Genomic DNA, 20440 nt, shown 5'->3' with positions numbered 1-20440 from the left:
CTCGAAGTTTTATAATTCCCTTTCTAAGTTTCTTCTTGGTTTCCTTTACTAATGCATAAACTCATTACGATAAAGTGTAGACTACAACACTGTCTCACTCCCTTCTTATCTACTGTAGGACATATTTAAAAGAAAAAAAAAAACAAAAAACAGATTACCGTACACATTTCAGTCTGAAAAAAAACCGGGAGATTTCTAATTAAATACTTCTAGTACTAGATCCGCAATGTCGTGATAGCATTGAAGCGCTGTACAATAACAGAAGAAACCGTGTTACTTTAAGGTAACTATGAATATATTTACAATTTTTAATTATTTCTTTAATGGTTAAATGTATTGCAAATCATAAAGTAAGTGGTAACGCTTCCAGACTGAGTACGGAAATTCATAATGTGGCTTGTTGACAAACTTTCCAGAGTGTCACAGAAATGCTGAAGAAACTCAGACACTTCCTATTACAGCTAACTGGAATATCAAGAATAAATTTCAGTACCCAAAGAAAGCCTTCTTACAAAGTTTCAAAAACCGGTTTTAAATGACGACTCTAGAAATATCCTACAGACCCCTTATGTATCGTTCCCGTAGGGACTGTCAGAACAAGATTTAGTTAATTGCAGTGCGCAGAGAGGCATTTAAACAGTCATTATTACTGCCGTCCATACACGAATGGAACGGAAGGGAGATCTGTAATTGCTATGCACTTCACAGTGGTTTGCAGAGTATGGTTGTACATGTAGATGTAGAGAGTATGGTTGTACATGTAGATGTAGAGAGTATGGTTGTACATGTAGATGTAGAGAGTATGGAATGGATGGTAGATTTTGTTCAATTTTCATTGGTCGTATTTAAAGGCTTCAGATTTATAACCTCGTAAAGCAAGTAGCAAAGCGACATCGACAGACAATGAAGCCCGGTGACAAACGGCCCGAGAAGGCCGCAAACGTGTGAGCCTCCTGCAAGTGAGAGATGCCTAAGCTGCAGGCGCGCAATCCAGTCGGACTTCATCGTGGAGATCACGCGCGTTTATACGTGTCAAGAAGAATTACGTACTGGAAAAAAGGAATGTTAGGGATTTACGTCTCGTTGACAACGATGTTATTAGTGATGGAACACAAACACTAATTGATGAATGACAAGAAAGGAAATTTGCAATGCCCTTTTCATTGTAACCCTCCCAGCATATGCTTTAGGCGAGTTAAGGAGACTACGAAAATCTAGATATGGATAGCTGAACGGGGATTTGAACTACCGCCCTCCAGAATGCGAGTCCAGAGTCTTACCATCATGCCACGTTGCTGCCTATGTAATACAGACGTCAAATTCTGAAAGTCCAAAATTTATGATTTGTTGAAAGTGCTTCTCTTCATTGCTTGATCGTTACTAGAATAGTATAAATGTCACCGCGCTTTCTGAAAATCTCCTTTCGGCTTATGTTGCTCTTTCTTTACCGCATAACCAACCTGCTTTTACCATATTAGGAGGTTTCACGGACAAAGGCGGGGTTTATCCGACTTGTACAAAGTACGTTCTTCGGGTCTACTCCAAACAGCGATTCGTCAGAGAACCAGATACGGCTCCGTTTTAAATATCCCCCTCCACGATGTGCTTACAAATAATTTATTCAGGTACAGTGGTTTCACATTATCAACAGTGTGCACCAAGGGATTGTGTGCGTAAAAGAGATCAACAAGAAAATGACCGCAACCGACTGACTTGATATTCCGGGTTCTGGGGGTATTTTTTGCAAGGTTGCCGTTCTTGTTCCTCACAATTCTAGAAGACTCAGTTGAATGCATCACTTCTGCCTGTACCTTTTCCTGGAAAACTGTGTTCCATTGTTTTAAGAATGTTGACAGTCTTAAAATAATAATAATACAGAGACAGCATTTTTAACCTCACACTTTAGCTGTAAACTGTCATCCTGGCAATATCTTTCCAAGTCACCCGTTCCTACCAATCATGTTGCTGAGACATTACACCTGTTTTACTGAAACCGAAATGAAAGCCACCATACACTGAGGACTTCTTGAAGATATAACACTTCATTAATGCCCCAGTTACCATTCACACATTTTGCTGACGTTTATATATATGAAACCGCTACCGGCTTCGACCTCCCCAGAGGTTATTATCGTCATCAATGTACACTCACTCTCCGACGTCAATATCAGACACACTAAGTTACCTTAGGCAGACATTCAAACGATGTGATACATATGGCGTACGATGGTTGTCAGTGTTCTTTATAAATCTCTACCAATTTGTTTGTGATCTGTTTGGCAACAAATTCCTTGGAAAATAATGAATCGCGCCCTTGTATTTGATTTTGGGCGCAGAGCGTGTTCCAGTTAACAGTGGCGCCACAAATCTTCGATTTTGCGACAAACTGCTTTTCTCGAGGGAAAAAAAAAAATTGTGTTTCCCATCATCGCAGTCATCACCTTTAGTAATTGGCATTATTACTTCCATATTCATTTCCTCACTATGATTCACATATTTATTGTTGGATGTGAGGTCCGCCAGTTATGCAAAACACCATTTTTTCTCAGTACCCAAACATGTTTCGGCACCACTGTGTCATCATCTGTGGGTTTTCGTTTTTATGTATCCTGTAATGTGAACATTTTTTTAAATTGGTTATAAAATTATTTGCATATTTAATTCAGACAATAGATCTTTTCTTTTTGTAAATACCTTTACATTTGGTGTGCATGAATTTTCTGGTTCACACCAAATGTAAAGGTATTTACAAAAAGAAGCGATCTATTGTTTGAACTAAAGATGCACATAATTTTATAATCATTTAACAAAAATGTTCACATTACAGAATAAATAAACATGAAAACCCACTGATGATGGCATAGTGGTGCCGAAACATGTCTGGGTACTGAGAAAAAACGGTGTTTTGCATAACTGGTGGGCCTCACGTCCAACAATTTCAACTGCAAACACGGCCAACCCAAGAAGCTGCAAATCAAAATTATGAACATTCACGTATTTAGTTATAGACAGAACAGCGTACAGGTATCGGACAAAAATACGAAAACACAAAGAGAAATGCATGCTTGGACGTAAGTGCACAAGCTAGCAAGCTCGCAGGTTATGGTGTTGCACTTAAACACGAATAGCACCTGTGCGGAGTCCTCATTACGTTGCAGGTATCGGTCGGGGTCAGAACAGTGCTCTGTGTGGTACCTTATGTTGGAAGTAAGGGAATTCGAAAGTGGGCAACTGGTAGGTGTTCGTATGGTGGGTGCTTCCGTACCCAAAGTAGCCGAAGTGTTTGACATCTCAAGAGGCACTGTATCGCATACAAGGAAAGTGGAAAACACCAATCGGACGGATGTGTGTGTTGAGCGATCGCGACAGACGCTCATTGAATACTGAGAGAAAAAATAAGGGGACGACAGCTGAAGTCACTGCGGAACTAAACGTCACATTCGCGAATCCTGTCAGCACAAAAACAACATAATGGGAGCTCCAGAAGCTGAAAATTGCGGGGAGAACTGGAATTGAAGAACCAAAACGTCAGTAATGCAAATATCATATCATGAAAACGTAGAGCCGAAGTCATAAAACCTGGACTGTTTCCAACTTCTGGCTGAGTTCACGTCCCAACAGTGAAACGTAGCTGGGGCTTCGGGCAGCCATATCGTGGTATTCTGCGGGATCACATCACTGTCAAAGATTATGATCCATCTTGGCTGATCAAATCCATCCCAATGGTGACGCTGTGTTCCAAGGACACGCCTTTTCACACAGATCGCATCGTCCAAGACTTGTTTTGTGAGTACGAGGATGAATTGGTCACCAGACCTCAGTCTTAATGAGCCTTTGTGGTATACTCCGGAGAGAAGAGTGGGCGGTCGCTATCCACCTCCATAATCGTTACCTGAACTGTGCACTATTTTGCAGGAAGAATGGTAAAAGATTTTTTTTTAAAACCATATAGGACGTACTCTACCGGTCAAATGTTCTCGATCACCTGTCACAAGCTACGGATTTGTGGTTAAAACAGGGATTTCGTTTCGAATATTCTATCATATCCCCATTCTGATAATAAAACAAGCATGAACATGTGAAGATAAGCGCCTTTGTTGTGAATCTGGTTGTTCGCATAGAGGGGCGCTGATGAGTATCCGGTTCTAGGCGCTTCAGTCTGGAACCGAGCGACCGCTACGGTCGCAGGTTCGAATCCTGCCTCGGGCATGGCTGTGTGAGATGTCCTTAGGTTAGTTAGGTTTAAGTAGTTCTAAGTTCTAGGCGACTGATGACCTGAGAAGTTAAGTCGCATAGTGCTCAGAGCCATTTGAACCGTTTTTTTTATGAGTATCCACAAGAGCACTGACGTGCCTTTACCTAAGACGGTACCATGTGAATAGCCATCATTCCTTTAGCTGTCTGTGTACCAACCAGTTCACACTACTTTACAGTACGTTGTGCGATCTATTAGTGTGTTTGCATACGTGATAAGTTTCAAACTGTATTACCTGCTAATGGGACGGAAGCAGGAGAATGGAATTCAAAAATGGTTCAAATGGCTCCAAGCACTATGGGACTTAACATCTAAGGTCATCAGTCCCCTAGACTTAGTACTAAGTAAACCTAACTAACCTAAGGACATCACACACACCCATGTCAGAGGCAGGATTCGAACCTGCGATTGCAGCAGCAGCGCCCTTCCGGACGGAAGCGCCTAGAACCGCTCGGCCACAGCGGCCGGCGAGAATGGAATTGAGAAACGTGCTGTACTAGTAGCTCTGTGTCAGGAGGGCTGTTCTGATAGGACAATACCCTCAAAATTTGGCGTAACCCAGTATACAATGTTGTTTACAATGCAGCTGTTCAATAAAACTGGTGCCAATACAAGTGTTTCGCGATCTGGGAGATCCCGAGTAACATCCAACATGGAAGATCAGTTCATATGTGTACAGAGTAAACGTCATGGGACACTTACTGCACGTGAAATTCGCGAGAAAGTAAATTGCTTGCGAACAACTTTAATCTCAGTCTCAACAGTGCAACGCCGTCTGCGTGAACAAGGTTTAATGGGGTGCATTGCGGCCGAGAAACCTTTATTTCGCAAACAAAATAACCTGAAAAAATTGCAGTGGACACAGCAATGGTACGAAGTGTTATTCACGGACGAATCCAAGTTTGAAAAGGAATGTGAGGAATTGAAGAATATGATTTAGCCATGTCAGTCACTTCAGTTGAATCCTAATGAACTCTTATGCGTGAACTTGACAGGGAGGCCGGAAACCCGAGATCACCCTATTACTGAACAACTATGGAATAATTTTCAGACTTGTTGGCCTGTAATATCTGCAAAAACGCTATAAAATCTGAATGGCAGGAGCTCGTGCAGCTCTTTTGAGAGCAAAGGATGGGAACTTTGTAGAGGCTAACATCTAAACCAATTTGTATTGTACTTAATGATAGTTGGTCTGCTTAGTTTGTACGACGCGTTCGCACATTTTCAGAGTATGTGACCGCATTATCGATATATTTTCTCCGAAATTTCGGTCACTGCTGCAAATGGCCTTCCTCAGATTATTTTGCTTATTAACAAAGCGGTCCCAGACACTGAAAAACTTTATTAACGGTTAAAACAGCCGAAAAAGTCTGCGTTTACATGAAGTATACAGCTTTTATCATAGGTGATCGAAAACTTTTGACTGGAAGCTGTTTCGCATGCTAACGGTTTTCCTACACCGTATTAGGCATGATAGTGTGTTGTGTTTTTGGTGGTTCCATATTTTTGTCCGCCCACTCTATTTAAAAACTCAAGCCCTCGATTCCTCGGATGAGGAGTTCGTAGTTTATTTCACTAATTCGTGAGAGAGGCATTCAGGGTATTGGGGGTGACAGTGAAATTTGTGGTTTCAGTGAAGATAGGGATGGGAGTGGAGGGTAGGGGGGGGGGGGGGCGACAATCAGCCCACGCTCGTCTGAGGGGGTGGCGGCCGCGGTCCGTCCTGACGAAACGTTGCATCAGCCGCAGCAGCAGCCGCAGCGTGGGTGGAGAGGTGGGTGGCCGGCTTACGTCACCCCTCTACTGTGCGCTCTCTGCCTCCCTTATGGATGAAGGATGTTAGCGCGAGGAATCTTCTAGTGCTATACCCACTTTCGCCTCCATTTCGTATCAGATCCGAAACTGACCTTTTATAATCCGAGAAGTAATCGCGAAACATTACTAAACTTCAAGTCAACGTAGTCTCATATTAAGGGAATGAGCGTAATGGAGCAGATGCAGTATCCTGCATCGCTGTTCGATGCAAGGATCTGCCGTAGGTGGTTCGCCGTTGCCTCCCTCCGACCTGTTATGAAGTGTTTACCTGAGTCGTGTGGATGACTGATGAGCGCTTATACCATATAGGGTTTGTGTTGAATGGATGTAAGGAAGGGAGAGGATGAAACCCTCTGCAGGCAGATAGCCCACTCTTCTCAAGTAGCACTAAGGGAGCCGTAGGGCTTAATGTCCCCATCCGACGGATGGATCACGATCGAACAGTGGTTCAAAAAAATGGCTCTGAGCACTATGGGACTTAACTACTGAGGTCATCAGTCCCCTAGAACTTAGAATTACTTAAACCTAACTAACCTAAGGACATCTCACACATCCATGCCCGAGGCAGGATTCGAACCTGCGACCGTAGCGGTCGCGCGGTTCGAACAGTGGTATATACCATCAATTCATGAGACGTTACGCAGAAGTTTGGAATGTAATCCAGAACATTGGTGCCATCTCTCCTCCACTTGCTGACAAATACTGGTAGTCAACATTTTCCAGTACAGGATGCGATGATGTTTCGGATTGTGGGGCGCTCAACTGCGCGGTCATCAGCGCCCATACAAATTCCCAACCTTTGCTCAGTCCGAACGCGCCACTTTCATGAACGATGATGATGAAACGATGAGGACAACACAAACACCCAGTCATCTCGAGGCAGGTGAAAATCCCTGTCCCCGCCAGGAATCGAACCCGGGACCCCGTGCTCGGGAAGCGAGAGCGCGACCGTGATACAGGATACGAACCGGCGTACATCAGAGTTGACCACCACTGCACAGGCGTGCGTTACAGACCTCGGTATGGAGGCGGGTCTGCTGAATTTATAGTGTGTATTCTTTATTCCTACCGTTCACTTTCTACCACGGTGTTGAAGCTACATTTTAGCAGGCGGGACCAACAACCTGTACAGTGTCATATATCACTCGTGTCTCGAAATTAAGGTTATAAGTACAGTACAACACAAGTACAACGACACATATAACTTTAATTTCGAGACATGAATAATAAGTGCAGTACAGTGCAAATTATTTAGACACAGGCACATGCAAAAGCATAAATTCATGTTTGTTTTGTACCCTTTAACGGCACTACAAAATCTAATTTTCATTTACTGTCATCGACACACTATGCTCTGTCATGGCAAGCAGTGAGTTTAACATATCGTCGACGACGACTTCTTTAGAAATGGAGGACAAGCTAAGATTGGACAACGATGTGGAAGTAAATCAGACGTGTCCTTTTCAAAATTTGAGACCACAGCTAAGATGAATCTGGTTAGCTATACGAGGATTTCAACTCCAGTAATCGCAAATGCGATCCCAGTGCTTCAATCACTGCACCACCCCTCTCAGTATAGTTCCTGTCATCTAGACAAGTTACCAAATGAGGAATGGAGAAAGAAGAAGACTAGGAGGAAGAAGAAGAAGAAGAAGAAGAAGAAGAAGAAGAAGAAGAAGAGAGACAGAAGTAGCAGAGAAGACTAGAAAATTAACAACAAAATAATAATATAGTGGAAGAAGGAAGACTAGAGAGATGGGGCACTATTGGCGTTTGACGAGATCTTTAGAACAGAATATCAGATAATGATAAATTCAGAGAAACCCGAATGACAGTCACCTCGTAAACTTGTAAACTCTGCGAAGTGATCCGTCACGTTTACTACGAAACTTAATTTGAGCTTAGCTATCGCAACTGTCGAGGGCAGCAAAACGTTGTGACAAAATCTTTACTGTCACGCTTTCGTATGAATCAGCTGCACAACGATTGGAATTCACGATATCCAGTTTTATGGCGCTATACGATAAGTCTGTTGATTCGAAAAAAGCGTTTGGGGCCTGAAGATGGCAAAATGAATTGCCGAAACTGGTAGGTTTCAAAATAAAATAAAATAAAATATCTTAAAATGCACGACTGTTGGAAAAGTTTATTGAATTGAAAAGAACGTACCAGCCGATGTTCCCGGGCCGTAATGGACCAACAGAGAAATCTTTTTTGGTGACTGTCACTATTTTACTACTACAGTTTGACCCGAACTGAGTCTTTCGGTGGGCCGCTATTATCGTCACGTGTTTGCATGATATTATATGTGCATACTAAATTTACGTTCAATGCTTTTCGCGTTTTTGTAGAAAAGGTATAACGTGCGCCTAAATGCTTCCAATTTAATTCCCCTACAAAAGTTGACATCGCCGCTTATATTTAGGAGAATCAAACCAGGGCATAAACTGAAGTAGGAAGAAAAACAAATATTCGGAAATGAGATTTCTTAACTTGTAATGGTGGAGTAAAAAAATCCAAGATAGATCAATGTCTTCAAAAATGCTATGCTACAAAGCTTTCTCTAAATGATTAAGATTGTAGAAAAATCGCTCTCTTAGAAAAGAGATTCTTTCCCCTATTAACCTCATTTAAAACATCGCATTTCGTGGCTCACAAATTATCTAAATGTCAACATCAACATCAAGGATACATTTTGTTCTCAGTTTTCTTGTAACAGTTAAATTCTTAAATAAGCTCGCTATGAAGTGAGTCAATGCATACTCATTCCTTTTTAGAGCGCACGGTCATCTTTCGACACGTTGTACATGTTTCACGTGCGTAGTCAGACATGATTCTTCAGACTCTGTATAAAACGACGTAGCACATCACTGCAACGAGGTCATTATGCCAAATCAGGTGTTTAAGTAAGAATTCACTCTACAAATATCACGCCCTGTGCACGCACACTGGAAACAATGTCCAGTCTGACACGAATTCGACAAAAATTATTGCAGCAAGTAATGTGTTTATAATACGTTGAATGAATTCATGCTTAAACACTGGTTTGACAATGTTCTCGTTTCAATGCCCTTTTATATAGATGACTAATAATCCTGTCCAGTTATGCACTTGAAATACAGAGGTTGCGCGTTAAAATAGAAACACAAAACACTACCATGTCTAATACGGTGTAGAAAATCCATTGGCATCAAAACAGTTTCCAGTCGTCTCGCAAAGGGTAAGTACAGGCCCCGTATGGTGTTCAAGGGACAAGGGACTTTTTTACCATTCTTCCTGCAAAATAGTGACAAATTCAGGTAACTGCGATGGAGGAGGATAGCGACCATGCACCCTCCTCCCCAAAGAAGACCACGAAGGTTCAATAAAAGTGAGATCTGGTGACTGTGGTGGCCAGGGGAGATGTAAAAATACATCCTCATGCTTACAAAACCAGTCCTGTATGAAGAGGAGCTCTGTCGTCTTTGACCACGCTACCACCACCGGGGAACGATATTGTATCACGAGATGGACCTGATGAGCAAAATGGTCACATAATCCATGGAACTAACGCGACTCTGCACAGTACCCACGACACGGCTGCCCAAATCATTACTGGACTCCCAGTATGACGCAAACGGCCACAAGAGTGAAACATTGTGAAACAATACTTATTCGACCAGATGACATTCTTCCATCGCTCCATTGACCAGGTTTATGGCTCCGGCACCACATTTTCACGTTACGCACATTTGCATTACGATGAGTGGTTCTGGAATACAGCTCGTCTGCAGTTCCCTGCTTATGGAGCTCCCTTCATGTTTTGGTGTTGACAGTGTTCGCAAGTATGACTCTTCAGTTCTGCAGCTGCAGTACCCATATTTTTCCCGACAATGATGGTCTCTCACGGTCATTCAGCACACACTCTCTTCTGTGTTGCGACGTAGAGATTAATTCCGCTTTCCCTGTATGCGGTAAAAATATTCGATACGGTGCCTCTTGAAACACCAACAAAACTTTGGTTACGGAAGCACCCAACCATGAGCACAAACAGTTTGCCCACGTTCGAATTCACTTAACTCCGACATAATGCGTTCACAACTACACAGAACACTGTTTTGACCACGACCAACACTTGCAACGTCTGAGGGAGCTGCACAAGTACCGTTTATTGTCAAATAAAACAGCGCAACCTGCATGCTTGGTCAGCATATGCATTGATGTTCGAACATTTAATTCTCGCAGTATTTCCATTTTCGTCCAATCGCTGTACGTAAATAAGGCTGACACGATGAGTCTGTCTTCTTAAAAGAAATGATTATGCACTGACGCACTTCATAGTGACACACACACAATTTATATATAAATCAGGTGCGAGTAGGATCCGAGCGCTGAGGGTTCTGTTCAAACTTAATTATGTACATAGACAGTTCATACAGTCTAGGAATCGAGACGCACAAACATCTCTGCCTGTTATCGACTTTGATACTGGCACGACATCGACTCCCTGGATTCCAAGACTTTCGAGACTGTTTTAATATCATGTTTGACGTCGGAGGACGTGATGTCACATGACATGACATGATATAAATACAAATTTACAATTTTCGTATTTTTGTTTTGGTTGTGCTGTGAAACCTTGCTTCTTATCAAATTTCATGATTCTCGGCCAACGGAAAGTAATCTATAGGTTTTAGATGAGTGAATTTGCGAGTATCAAAATATGTGTCATTAATGGCCTTATTTTTTGATGGCTTTTTTGAAGCTTACTTTTATTACGTGGCCCAGGGACCATAAACCTCAATGCGTGACAAATTTCAGCTTGATACGTCTATCCGTACTTGAGAAAAAGGGATTTTAACAGTCTGTTAGGCAGGCAGACAAACAGACGGACAGGCAACGAAACGATCCTATAAGGGTTTCGTTTTTACCTATTGAGGTACGGAATCTTAAAAACTAATGTCTTTTACTCACACTGATGCAGTACACAGTTTTGGACACCTGTACTGTAGTAATGATCTTTGCCCCACGGTAACCTACATTACTTTTTCCACAGTTCTATTTCACTCTCCATCTGAACAGCACAAGTTTAGGTATTATGGTGCTCTTAACAGGAGTCGCAGCTGTTGCCACCATTTTTACTTTCTGCCATGACACCCTTCACGCTCACATGCAGTTTGAGGAATGACATATACAAGTAGTGTACTTACGACTTAATAACAGGCTGTAAAGTAGTACACAACCCTACGAGTTTATCATTACTTCTAGCTTGTAACTGTACCGTGACACAGCATAGAATATTTATCAATACGTTCATGTTTACGCATTTCCGATTCCATTGCTCATACTATTGTTATCCCTATTATCCAGGTTTGATCATTTTAATCCATATTGTGGTATAAATCGGGAGAGAAATAAAATACAGCAAAATATTTTAGATAAAAGTTGTATGTGACAAAAAGGGTCACGTATTGCTGCCAACGGCCGTAATCTTGAACGTGGTTTTGCAAGTAATTTGGAGGTTAAAGTAATTTTTTTTAAATGGGAACCCTAACATTTGATTCAAGATTTCAAAAGGCTAGCAAATTTTACGTATAATAGAATACATTATTCAAGGTCATGGCTAGTTCAATGAAGGTCAAATACGCAAATATGTTTTTAGTTCTGGTAGGGATTAACTTAGAACAGACGAGAGGTACAACGTAAACACAATGTTACATACAAATTGGAAGGTGCATCCCGAGCAATGAGAGGCGAGGGGACTCATTCAACGACTTGTAAATCCACACAATCTACGTTTTATTTATGTTTGTTCTGTCTTGTAAATGTCACAGTAACATTTATAAGCTGTGATGTATTTATTTTTGCTCTTTCCAAATCCGACGTCACAGATAGGGGTTTCCATGAAACCAAACTCAACCTTCGAATGACCTTCGATAAATACCTTTAAATCATGGTTACTGGTAGAGCTACATGACCCCTTTGGCCCCTTCCAGCCATCTAACATTCTATTTTGCTGTATCCCTTCTCTTTTCCGATCTAATCCCTACCAGAACTAAAAACATATTTGCTTATTTGACCTTCATTGAACTAACTATTACCTTGAATAATGTATCATTTTATAAGTAAAATGTTTAGCTCCCTTCAAACTTTGAATCAAATATCAGGGTTCTCAGTTTAAAATATTATTTTAACCTCCAAATTACTTCGAAAATCACGTTCAATGTCACGGCTATTGGTAGCAATGCGTGACCCTCTTTGCCACTTACAGCTTTTATCTAAATCATTTTGCTGTATCTCATCTCTATCCCGACTTATTCCTCATGATGGATTAAAATGGTCCACTCTATGACTAATGTGCTTATGATTTATTAACAGGCTATAAAGCAGTACACAATCCTATAAAGTTTGGTTGCTTACAACTCCACCGTGATATGGTATAGAATATTTATTAGCACATTTATGTCAACACATTTCCTTGTCTATTGGTCATACTACTGTTGTCTCTACTATATTTCACTGATACGTTGTGTCACATGCTTGTAGATGCTTGAAAGTGGCGTAACGCCGTAATTGGAATATTATAAATACTTCTACAGCCTGAAGTGGAGATCGACGCCCTTTCGACAGCCAAAAAATGGTTCAAATGGCTCTGAGCAATATGGGACTTAACATCTGAGGTCATCAGTCCCCTAGAACTTAGAACTACTTAAACCTAACTAAACTAAGGACATCACACACATTCATGCCCGAGGCAGGATTCGAACCTGCGACCGTAGTAGTCCTGCGGTTCCGGACTGAAGCGCCTAGAACCGCACGGCCACCGCGGCCGGCTTTCGACAGCCCATACAGGCTGCGGAACCATGTTGCAAGAGCTTCTGTGCGGTGCATCGCAGCTGTACATTACAGAAGGTACTCACCTAGGCAGAGTTGGTAGCCGCCGGCGGCTATGATGACGAACAGCGCCAGGAGCTTGGCGTACGTGAACACGTCCTGCACGCGCGTCGCCCACTTCACGTCCCAGCAGTTGACGAACGTCAGCACCACTGAAACACGAAAAACACAAACCCACTGCCATCAGCTACGTAAACAGAATACAGTAATTATCAGTCTGTTAAATATAGTGAAATGCATTGGGAGACACTGCGTTGACGATCAACAGCCGTATTCAACTAAGAATGAACTCGCGAACTGCGATTACACAGAATGGCGCAGTTAAAAGTAACCCGCTTCCCCTTTGAATGCGAATGCAGTCTTCCGACTTCTGAAATAAAGCAAACAGTTACAACAATAGACAGTTTTACGCAATAATTGTTAACTTTCTTCTGTCAGCATTTCAGTTTATGTTATCAGTGAAGTTACACGTTTCTCTTTGCGCTCTGCAAACTAAAAAAAAAATGGCTCTGAGCACTATGGGACTTAACTTCTGAGGTCATTAGTCCCCTAGAACTTAGAACTAGTTAAACCTAACTAACCTAAGGACATCACAAACATCCATGCCCGAGGCAGGATTCGAACCTGCGACCGTAGCGGTCTTGCGGTTCCGGACTGCAGCGCCTTTAACCGCACGGCCACTTCGGCCGGCTCTGCAAACTGACTTTCTCGATAGACGAAAGAATTGAAATTATGGGAGCAGCTGTGAAAACAGGTTCGATAAAAGAAACTCGCGAAATTCTCAGGGGTCAATAATTCGGACAAAAGACTACCAGCAAAGGGAGCAACACAGTCAGTATAAAAACTGGCGCACCTACGGGACTGTGCAAAACTGGAAACGACAAACAATTCCTTCAGTTCGCATACCAGATGGTATTACAGACATTCGAAGAGGGATTGTTCAGAGCCCAAACAAGTTTACATGCAATTACAATGACATGAATACCCCCAGCTGCATACAGGCGTTGATATAAGTCAACGGGGGCAGTTGAAAATTTGTGCCCCGACCGGGACTCGAACCCGGGATTTCCTGCTTACATGGCAGACGCTCTATCAAACTTTTTTTTTTTATAAGGGAACCACTTTTTTATTTTTTTCTCATTTTGTTCGATGTTGTTCATAGCATTTGTTCGGTGCGGATGCGCCAGGACACCCGTTCAAGTTCAGTGTTGAGCCGTTGACTTCAGTTTTTTTTTTTATTACAGAGGGCAGCCAACCCTCTGACCGACCACGCTGAGCTACCGTGCTGACGTCCACCTGAGCCACCGAGGACACAAAGGATAGTGTGTCTGCAGGGGCCTATCTCTGGCACGCCTCCCGTGAGACCCACATACGCAACTTATTGTCTCGCACTATATTCATAGTGCCCTGCCCATTATACACATTACTCGCGGCTTTACTGCCGATTCCCGTAAGAGGATGCACTGTTTGTGCATCTGCACAGAAGAAGATGAGCATTACAAGTAAATTGGCCCAACAGGCGCATTTAAGGAGGAGGACTTTGTCAGTGGATATTGAAGAGTCTTAATTTGAAGCCATGTCGTGTGGCGGTTGTGCAGCAATTACAGGAGGAAGATAGTCAGAAACGTATAGATTACTGGGCATGGTTTCTGAATAACCTCAACGATGGTTTGTTAGACCCTTCCCGTTACAGAAAGAGTGAAGAAGCATGATTTCATCTTTCCGGTCATGTGAATTTACAGGACACGAGGTACTGGGCAACGGAGAACCCTAATATTATGTGCCAGAAACCACCCCATAATGGAAAAAAAATCAGCGTTTGGTGCGGTGTAACAGGCAACGCGCGTCATAGGGCCTATAGTTTTTGACACTACCCTCAACACGGCTGCATATATGGCAATTTTTGATATATTCTGTGCTCAATTCACTGAATATGAAAGACAATACTGCTTCTTCCAGCAAGATAGGGCAACATGCCACACATCTAAGGTATCGCTCGAACGAGTCCATGATGTCTTCACTGAGGAACGAACTGTCAGCAAACATTTGTGGCCACCACGTTCGCCGCATCCAACAACATGTGGTTATTTCCTGCGAGGACACCTGAAGAAACAAAACCACACACAATACAGGGACCGAAAGACGACATTAGCCATGGAGTTGCTGCCATGGATATCCGAACTTTACGCCGGATGTATCTGAATATGCTTAGACGTGCAGTTCCGAATAAGCTGTAGAATATTTCAGAACAAATGAAGATTTGCGCCGACCCGGGACACGAACCCGGGTTTCACGCTTTCGCGACTGGCCGTCTTAATGTCAGATTTGGGCCGTTCCTGGAGGGGTGCTCGGATAGCCGAAGCGGTTAAGGTGACCGCTCGCGATATGCGGGAAATTCGGGTTCGAGTCCCGGTCGGGCACGAATTTCCGTTTGTTCTGTAGTATTCTAAAGCTGATGAACTATAATCGCAGTTTTAGAGTTGAGTGTTAAATATAGGGTTTCATTACGTAGGGCAGAGAGGTACTAGTCTTTTTAGTATAGAGTTTGCATCACTTCAATACGTTCTCAGTAACAACTTGTGCATATCATCCTCGAGCTGTTAGCCCAACAATGGACTCCCTCCAGTCAGAGTTCTCACAAAGAATCGCTTTATTAGAATTAATGGTCACTATGGCTCCTGTTCTAACTAAATTCTACCATAGGAGGGGGACCAAAATCAACACACTGTTCTTATGTAATTCTAAGAATCTATGGCCAAACATTAACTTTCAAGCCTCCTATGAACTGTTGTAACTGCACTTACGTAAATGTACACTGTTTTCACATCAGACTCAAGCCAATTAAATCTGAATTCTCATAGTGAGCAAATATATTACTGCCCCTTTTATATGCTGTAACACCCTCAGGTACTTACTGTAACGAGTCTTTATTTAAAGCCAAGGATGTAATTGTCCTCCAGAGAGCACCACATTAGCATACAGCATAAAAGCAATGTAAAATTCGTGAATAATCTGTTTTCCAATAAAACTGATGTGCGACTTAATCTTGTTTGAACTCTGGAATTTTGCTCCTTGTTTGCTCTTTCGAATGGACGTGCACAGAAAGAGGTTCTGTATTTGATTTTGTAATACACCTTTACAATTGGAAATTCTCTTTGTTTCATTCGTATTCATAATTATCATGATCCTGTTCTAGTAACTGTGAACTATTTATACGTTTCCAGTTAATTAGGCCGTTGGAACTGGGTGGCTGGGTGACGCAACGATCGCGCGCCATCATCGCTCTGTCGAACGTACCTTTTCACAAATCGAGCCAGCAGTCTAATTTTACTTTTTTACGAAGTCCGAATCGCAATGCTATTATTATGACAGCCATTTGTTACATTGTATCCAGAATGAGATTTTCACTCTGCAGCGGAGTGTGCGCTGATATGAAACTTCCTGGCAGATTAAAACTGTGTGCCCGACCGAGAAGCGAACTCGGGACCTTTGCCTTTCGCGGGCAAGTGCTCTACCATCTGAGCTACCGAAGCACGACTCACGCCCGGTCCCCACAGCTTTACTTCTGCCAGTATCTCGTCTCCTACCTTCCAAACTTTACAGAAGCTCTCCTGCTTTCTTTCAGGAGTGCTAGTCCTGCAAGGTTCGCAGGAGAGCTTCTGTAAAGTTTGGAAGGTAGGAGACGAGATACTGGCAGAAGTAAAGCTGTGGGGACCGGGCGTGAGTCGTGCTTCGGTAGCTCAGATGGTAGAGCACTTGCCCGCGAAAGACAAAGGTCCCGAGTTCGAGTCTCGGTCGGGCACACAGTTTTAATCTGCCAGGATGTTACATTGTAATTTAATGCTAGTACGGTCCTGCATCACCAAGCTTTCCCGCTTTCCAGCGATAACTTCAGCGCCTGACTGTCACAATAATTTGAGCATCTCACGTAACGTAATACTATTCGACGCAGTAGGGGTGCCGATTTTATCATTGATATAAAATTCTGCACCTCTCTGCCCCTATTATTATAGTACTTCTGCTGTTGTCATTGTGATGTGTCCCACCTCTCCAACAATTAACATAAAAAAAAACACTTCATCATTTCATATATTTCATTTTAAAAGGCTACGTTACATTACTTAGCTGTAAAGTTTGTCCAGTGATCTGTACATATATGCACAACTTAGAATATGCACTCTGATGACCCTATCGTGTTTTGTCAAAATTCCACTGTCAGTTACTCCTTCGGTAATAAAGAAAAAATTCTTTGTAAGACGTCTTGCAGTCCTTAAATAATAAGCCCATCATTGTAGATGACGTATTCTTTCTGTTGTTGTTAACATTTCTGCCTCCTAGACGTACTCTTTGCTTACATTAGATAATAGTGCAAGGTCGGCATGGTTATGAGCTGATTTGGCATGGTTAAGGGGTGGCAGTATGCTGTTCCTGTTGCCACTGTTTCCGCGGGACGGAATGTGTGTACCCAAACTATCTGCATGTAGTGTCATGCATGTGAAATTGAGCGTCTAACTAAACAAAATAAATAAATTTTAAATTTTGCTTCTCACGCTTAAATACTGTACGTGGTGGAAAATTATGATTACTTCTATTTAGCTGTAACAATGAAATGCTACACAAAACTGGAATGTGATCGTGCTGTGTGTGATTCATAAATTGTTATCAAGAACATTTTATTTCGTATGATATGCTAAACAGATAAAACATTTCATAATCTGTGTTAATAAATGTCTTTCATAAAACAGGTCCACTCCAAGCCAAAGTTCCTTGTGATTTCGGCTTGTGGGATTTGAATAAGGTCACTGAAAATATCTGACAGTGTCGCCTATCAGGAAAATCATCGAACTACTTTAACCTAATGTCGAAAACAGCAGATTGCTTTTTCGGATACACAATGGGTACGTAAAATGCCGGTGAAGCCGACTCAGAACTGTCTCACAAAAACCTCGTCTAACATATGCCAGCCGGCCGAGGTGCCCGAGCGGTTCTAGGCGCTTGTCTGGAACCGCGCGACCGCTATGGTCGCAGGTTCAAATCCTGCCTCGGGCATGGATGTGTGTGATGTCCTTAGGTTAGTTAGGTTTAAGTAGTTCTAAGTTCTAGGGGGCTGATGACCTCAGCTGTTAAGTCCCATAGTGCTCAGAGCCATTTGAACCATTTTTTGAACGTATGCCACTTGGCTCACAATATTTTTGAAATTGTGGATGGATCGCATAAATAATGCACATGACTTTGAACAACACTTTGCTTTCGGATTACATTTACAACATACGCTTACATTAATTCAAAAATGGTTCAAATGGCTCTGAGCACTATGGGACTTAACATCTATGGTCATCAGTCCCCTAGAACTTCGAATTACTTAAACCTAACTAACCTAAGGACATCACACAACACCCAGTCATCACGAGGCAGAGAAAATCCCTGACCCCGCCAGGAATCGAACCCGGGTACATTAATTCAGCAATGAACAGCAGTCAGAACCAGAATAAATTTAAGAGAAGAGTCGTCACAAGCGAAAGTTTTATAAATATTTGCGAACTGTGTAACTAGTTAATTTAAAGGGTGGCCTGATACCTTTCGGCCAGCACCCCGTTACCGCCCCCACCCCTTCCCTTCCGCGGGACGGAATGTGTGTGTGGTGTGCCCCAGCTATCTACGTGTTGGATTTTTCAAGTAAAAGTGAGCGAAAGTTTTCTAAATGTTTGCGAATCGTGTAATTGGGGCGAGACTTGGGTACCAGCCCGGTATTCACCTTCTGGAATGTGGAAACCGCCTAAAAACCACATCCAGGCTGGCCGGTACACCGACCTCATCGTCAGTCCGCCGGGCAGATTCGACCATGGGTCGTGACAGCTCCCCGTCTTGAAGCGGTGGTTTGACGCGCGCGGCTACCCGGGCGGGTAGTTGAAATCTTTGCTTGTTGGGAAATAGTGCTAACTTTGCTTAGTGGGTAATCTTTACATTGTAAACAAAAATATTAAATATAAAAGCAGATGTCCAAAGCTACAACTGACTTGGAGAATTTGTGAAGTGATTGCGTGCCACGGTTTTTTGTGCGATGTATGTGTGCATTCTCCCAGAAACATATAAGAAGAAAAATGAGGTGGAACGGCGTTCGCTAAGGCAAAGGTAAGTGCACACAAGTCACCCAATTCATATATAAGCAACTGTAACATATCAGCATGTTTTTTTATCCTTTAGAAAAGTCATAAACATTGCAGATAAAGGGAAGCTAGCTTTGCAAATATTCTTATGCGGTACAGGTGAGGACGAAATGTTACTGGACACTACGATACTGTGTTGAAGGAAGTGTGGCCATCTGAAAATGGGCATTATAGCCCAAAAGCGGTCATGACAGCAAAATAAAGATTTTTAAGTGTTCGTTGCAGGTTGCGTTCTCTATAAACTATTCTTAATTGAATAACAGCCATGTTGATCAATTCCAGCGTGTGAAAAATAACATTCCCGATAGTGTTCTTAAACATGTTTTCATTCAGAACTACACTATGCTAGTCTTACATAGACCCTCTATTTCCAGTTTTGGGCACTTTTTAAGCTGCCTCGTACAACTAAAAGACATACAACTGGTAGACACAGACCCAAAAGTGTCGTTTTCACAGCCGGGACTAGAACTCGCGACTCCCACTTCGAGAGTTGTTCTATAGTCTCGAGACCTATGATTTTGATCGATGAGGCCCACTGACTACGTTTATTAAGTTCATTAAATTTCCTTGATATCGCAGCTGCACAAGAACAGTGTTTCTTGGAGTTTCGTGACAGAACATAATGCAGATCGTCGAAGGTATGACCAGGAAACGTAAGATGTTTATCACTAAGAGTACTTTTTGATTCCACCAGAGTTCGCAGTAAACTGCGATTTACGTTGGTGGCTCAAAATAATGTGGTTGTCTGAAGAAATTTGCACGTAAGCTACGTTGCGGCGGCATTCTCGTCTATTTTCGGATCATATGTTAACACGCAGAAGAGTCGTAATGGCGAACACACGTTTTCCGCTATGAAGATAAGTGCAGAAACGGACTGCCACCTGTGCACGCAGTTACGAGAGTTGCGAGCGCACAAATATTGTTTCGAGGTTGCTGTTTGTCGAGCTGTAAAACTGTAACATCTATTTCAGTAGTTTGAGAAAGCTAACAGATGGACAGGCAAAGTACTAACAGCGACACCTGGTGCGTCAAAGGTACTGTGCAGACAAAGGGGCCCTTTTGTAAAACAACCCTGACACGTAGTAGATTGGCATTTTTCGTAAAGCATGGAAAATCTATCCAACAGAAATTTATGGTGAGTGGCTTATATGGGTTAGTTGCTGCATTTTTAAACATAGGATTATGAAATGTTTTTTGCTGTTTTATTTTCGTAACTGAGACCACATTTTATGGTGTACACGTTTTCTTCTGAGCAATAATTGCTCTGATATTCTAAAAGTAACTTGGTAGTCAGTTCACAAATGGAAGAAATGTATCACGACGAAACTTT

The 20440-nt window shown here is 42.3% G+C and overlaps 1 protein-coding gene across 1 annotated transcript in view; it reads right to left on the bottom strand.

Moving 5' to 3' along the window:
- Positions 1–20440, bottom strand: part of LOC124605516 (large neutral amino acids transporter small subunit 1) — a 367273-nt gene that overhangs the window by 55510 nt on the left and 291323 nt on the right. The window contains exon 3 of the mRNA XM_047137258.1: positions 12970–13095. Within this exon, the coding sequence (XP_046993214.1) occupies positions 12970–13095 (126 nt within the window). The remainder of the gene's footprint in view (positions 1–12969; positions 13096–20440) is intronic.

The sequence above is a fragment of the Schistocerca americana genome, chromosome 3, assembly GCF_021461395.2.
Source record: "Schistocerca americana isolate TAMUIC-IGC-003095 chromosome 3, iqSchAmer2.1, whole genome shotgun sequence".
Classification (NCBI taxonomy): domain Eukaryota; kingdom Metazoa; phylum Arthropoda; class Insecta; order Orthoptera; family Acrididae; genus Schistocerca; species Schistocerca americana.
This window is presented reverse-complemented; position numbering and strand designations above follow the sequence as displayed.